This window comes from Myotis davidii, unplaced genomic scaffold (genome assembly GCF_000327345.1).
Source record: "Myotis davidii unplaced genomic scaffold, ASM32734v1 scaffold194, whole genome shotgun sequence".
NCBI lineage: Eukaryota > Metazoa > Chordata > Mammalia > Chiroptera > Vespertilionidae > Myotis > Myotis davidii.
In genome coordinates this window covers 3,333,625-3,337,662 of record NW_006286673.1, presented here as the reverse complement: position 1 = coordinate 3,337,662, position 4,038 = coordinate 3,333,625, and the positions used below count along the sequence as shown (strand labels likewise).

The 4,038-nt window shown below is 50.9% G+C and overlaps 1 protein-coding gene across 2 annotated transcripts in view; it reads right to left on the bottom strand.

Moving 5' to 3' along the window:
• Positions 1–4,032, bottom strand: part of LOC102754130 (isopentenyl-diphosphate Delta-isomerase 1) — an 18,852-nt gene extending 14,820 nt beyond the window's left edge. For both annotated transcript variants that reach the window (XM_006758151.2, XM_006758152.2), the window contains exons 1-4: positions 3,845–4,032; positions 2,550–2,722; positions 883–975; positions 309–439 (exon numbers count right to left, since the gene is read on the bottom strand). In XM_006758151.2, the coding sequence (XP_006758214.1) occupies positions 309–439; positions 883–975; positions 2,550–2,722; positions 3,845–4,008 (561 nt within the window). In that variant the 5' untranslated portion in view covers positions 4,009–4,032. The remainder of the gene's footprint in view (positions 1–308; positions 440–882; positions 976–2,549; positions 2,723–3,844) is intronic.
• Positions 4,033–4,038: the final 6 nt, after the last annotated feature.

Sequence of the window (4,038 nt, the reverse complement as noted above, 5' to 3'; positions counted from 1 at the left end):
CTGTGGATGGGGATGGTGGGGGGTAGGGGGGAAGGGTAGAGGGTGGGGTAGGAACCGGGTGGAGGGGAGCTATGGGGGGAAAAAAGGGAACAACTAATAATCTGAACAATAAAGATTTTTTTTTTAAATTTTAAGAAAAGAAATGAAAATTTCAATATTCTTTATTCAAGGTTTTTTGGAGGGCCAATAACTATAAAGAGGTTACAAAGCAGAAACCTACACTTGGGTTTCAAATTTTAATGAAAAATGTTTTAATGTATGTTTAGATTTTACCTTGTAGGGGTTGGTTATACAATCAATTTAGTTACCTGTTCCATGGGAATTCCCAATTCAGCCTTTAAACGCCTCTGTGCTGCTCGCCTAACTCCAATTGCATCATTCTCTTCAAGCTCTCCTGGGTTACTTAAAGGATGACTACAACAAGTATTGGTAAAACAACCTGGAACATGTTAATATAGCTGTAGGTTAACTTTTGCTCAAAGTAGGTCTAAAAGTTCAAAACAACCCAACGTTTTAAAACTAATAGAAAAATTAATCAAATGATTCTTGAAAATTGATTTCTAAATCAGTTATAATGGACTATCAGTCATCATTTTGTGAAACAGACATGTATAGATAAGTTCTTTATTAATGCCTTTTTAATAAAAAAGATCAAAATGTAAGATACAGATTTAAAAACACACATACATACAGCTAGCAGTTTTTATCCTTTACTGCTATTTTATTAGGCTGCACTCATTGTATAAGCTTCTTTTATGTAGAATATGAAATTATGTCATTCAGAGGATTTCCCTTTTTGACAATGGCTAACCAGAAAGTTCCAAATGACAAAGTCAAATTATATTCCCAACAAAATACTGTACATTGATTGGACACACTAACCTGGAAAGGTAATTTTAGCATCTGATCTCTGCTGTAGCAAGAGCTTATTGTCAGTGTTGAATAAGAAGACACTAAAAGCTCGATGCAATAATCCTGAAAGCAAAAACAATATTGTTAATATAGTTTTAAAGTACCAGTTACGTTTCTGATTCTCTACTTGGAATTCAGGATATTAGTAACTTGCTGGCAGTTCTGCTTTTTTCCACTGTCTTCTATTTAGTGAGTCTCGAGATGGCTACAATGGAGAAGAACTCTGGCGCACCAGCAAGAAGTTGGCCTCCAAGTGACAGAAATGGGAGATATGTCAGCCAGTCTTCTACCAGCCAATCTCCCATCCAGGGACATTAGGCTTAGTGAGACTTCTCCTGAGAAAGCTGGGAAGGTATGTGCTTTCATTTACGATACTTGTCTCTTTCCCCATTCACTAGGAAAAAAGCATTATAGGCTTGACAGGTGCTATTTTGCTAGGATTACTATGTTTCTTCTTTTTTACAAACCAAATCAATCCTGAAGAAGCTGAGTAAAAGACAAGAAGTTGCCTGGCCAGTGTGGATCAGTGGTTGAGCATCAACCTATGAACTAAAAGATCAAGGTTTGATTCCTGGCCAGGGCATATACCCAGGGTTGTGGGCTCAATCCCCAGTAGGGGGCAGGCAGGAGGCAGTTGATTAATGATGTTTCTATCTCTCTCTCCCCCTCCTTTCCTTTCTGAATTAAAAAAATATATATATGTATACATATAAAAGCTGAAGCGACCATTATGACTGAACGACTGGAATGACCGGTTGACCAGTCACTATAATGTGCACTGACCACCAGGGGGCAGACGTTCAATGCAGGAGTTGCCCCCTGGTGGCAAGTGTGTTCCCATAGCCAGCCAATCTCCCCCGGTCTCTCCGCCCCCCTGGCTGGCAAACCTCCTGCAATCCCTCCCCATCCGGTAGGCCCCAATTGGGACTGGGTGAGATGCCCCCATAGGCCCTGATCACCCGCCAGGCCTACGGACCCCACCTATGCACAAATTTTGTGCACTGGGTCTCTAGTCCTCCTATATAATAGAGGTAATATGCAAATTAACCTCACGCCCTCCCAAGATGGCTGACTACGACCAGGCTGGCAGGGGAGTTAGTGAGGGACGACCAAATGACTGAAGCAGGCTGTGTGGGGTGACCTGGCCGGCAGGGGATTAGTGGTGTGCAGTTGGGGGCGATCAGGCCAGCAGGGGAAGCAGTAAGGGGTGACCAGGCTGGCGGGGGCGGGGCGGGGGAGGGAGGGCAGTTAGGGGCAATCAGGGAGGTGAGTGATTTGGAGCCAGCGGTCCAGGATTGTGAGAGGGATGTCCAACTGCCAGTTATCCTCTGAGGGGTCCCAGATGGGAGAGGGTGCAGGCTGGGCTGAGGGACCCATCCCACAACTGCCCCCCCCCACACCCCAGTGCATGAATTTCTTGCACCAGGCCTGTAGTATATGTATAAAAGACATGAAGTGGAATAGCTGTTAAGCAGGGAAAGCAGCAAGACAGGTTGTATAATTACACCACTCGCCTACCTGGAAGCAGAGATAAACTCTGATGTGACGGAAGGTCACACCTTTACCCACATACTTTCCTCAGCTGCCCTGCAATGCCCAGGCATGTCACTTTCTCACACAGTATTTCAACACAGTACCTTTCTCAATGTTTTCATTCAGGTGACAATTCTTTTTGGTCTCAGCCCCAATTTTGTTGTCATTCTCATCAATGAGAATGCACATCTCTGCCAGGAGCTGAACCTGCTGCTCATCGAGATGGTCGGTGTTGATTTCAGGCATCGTGACAGCGTGTCCGACCTGTCCTAGAATCCTAGGAGGGAGGAGAAAGGAAGGCCACGGCATTACAGGTCTCGAACTGTCCCATGAACACAGTGACACGTCAATTCTGAATCCATAAGCCCAGTGAGCACGAGGGTGAGAACTGCGCCTGCTGCTCCTGGCGTCCTCCCTCTTGCCCCCAACATGCAGCCTCGTCTTGGCCATCAGCTGCAGAGGTGTGTGCAGACTGAATGTCTGTCTGCACTGATGCCTGTCCAGCCACCCTCTGCCCTCCAGACGCCTGCGGTGCCCCCTCTGCCTCTGCACACCTTCCTCCCTAGGAGCCTGTCCGCCCCTGACCTAGCCCCAACCTCACTCTCACCCTGCCGCTCACCCGGTCCGCGTTGTCTGTGATAACCCACAGTACACGTCACATACACAGAAGTGGCTCAGGTGGCAACCATGTTCCCTCCTAGGCCACATACCCACCTGTTAAAACCCGCTTTTCAACGTCCACTCTATGTGCCCAACACTCAGGGACCTTTTAACCAACATCCCAGGAAGACATAACCATTTCTCCACCGGGGACCCGAATGAGATAGTGGCCGCTGCGTCCACTCTCCCAGGCAGAGAGCGAGCAGCGTCCCCGTGGTGAGGGGCACCCCGCCTGCCTGCCCTGGCAGCGCGCGATCTGCGCCTGGGAAACTTCACCGAGGCAGTGGAACCGGAATTTCACCCCATCTTCACAAATGCAAAATATCCGCACCCCCCACCCAGCCCCCGCCAACTACTAACGCGGAAAAAGCATTCCTGGCTCCCAGGACCGACCAGGCGGCGGGGCGGGTTTGGTCCTCAGGCTGAATGAAGGCGTTCCCTCCTGAGGGCGGCGCCGAGACTCCGGGACTCCAGGGGACCGGCCCCCGGTGGCCCCCTCGCGGACCCCCGTCTCTCTCCCCCAGGACCCCCGGGAGCTCTCTGTGTCTCCCCTCGGCTTACCCCTTGGGGACTTGTCCCCGTCCACCCTGGTGAACTCCCCATCTCTCCCTTCGGGGGCCAGTCCCCCTTCTCTGCCCTCGGGATACCTGGGAGCCCCTCGTCACCAGCCCTCAGGGACCCCCCGACCCCACATCGCTCCCCCTGGAGCCCCTTTTCTCCCCTCGGGGGCGCACTGAACCTGAGGTGCCGACGGTCGGTGGGCTGCCGCTCCGCCGCGCGCGCCTCCCCGCGGTGCAGACTCCACGGGCCGCCGCTCCACCGCGCGCGCCTTTCCGTGGTCCAGGCCCCCGACGCGGTGAGCCCAATCGCCGGCGACCGCACCCGCGCCAGAGCGCTCCACATGTCTGCAGGCCAATCGCGCGCGGCCAAGGC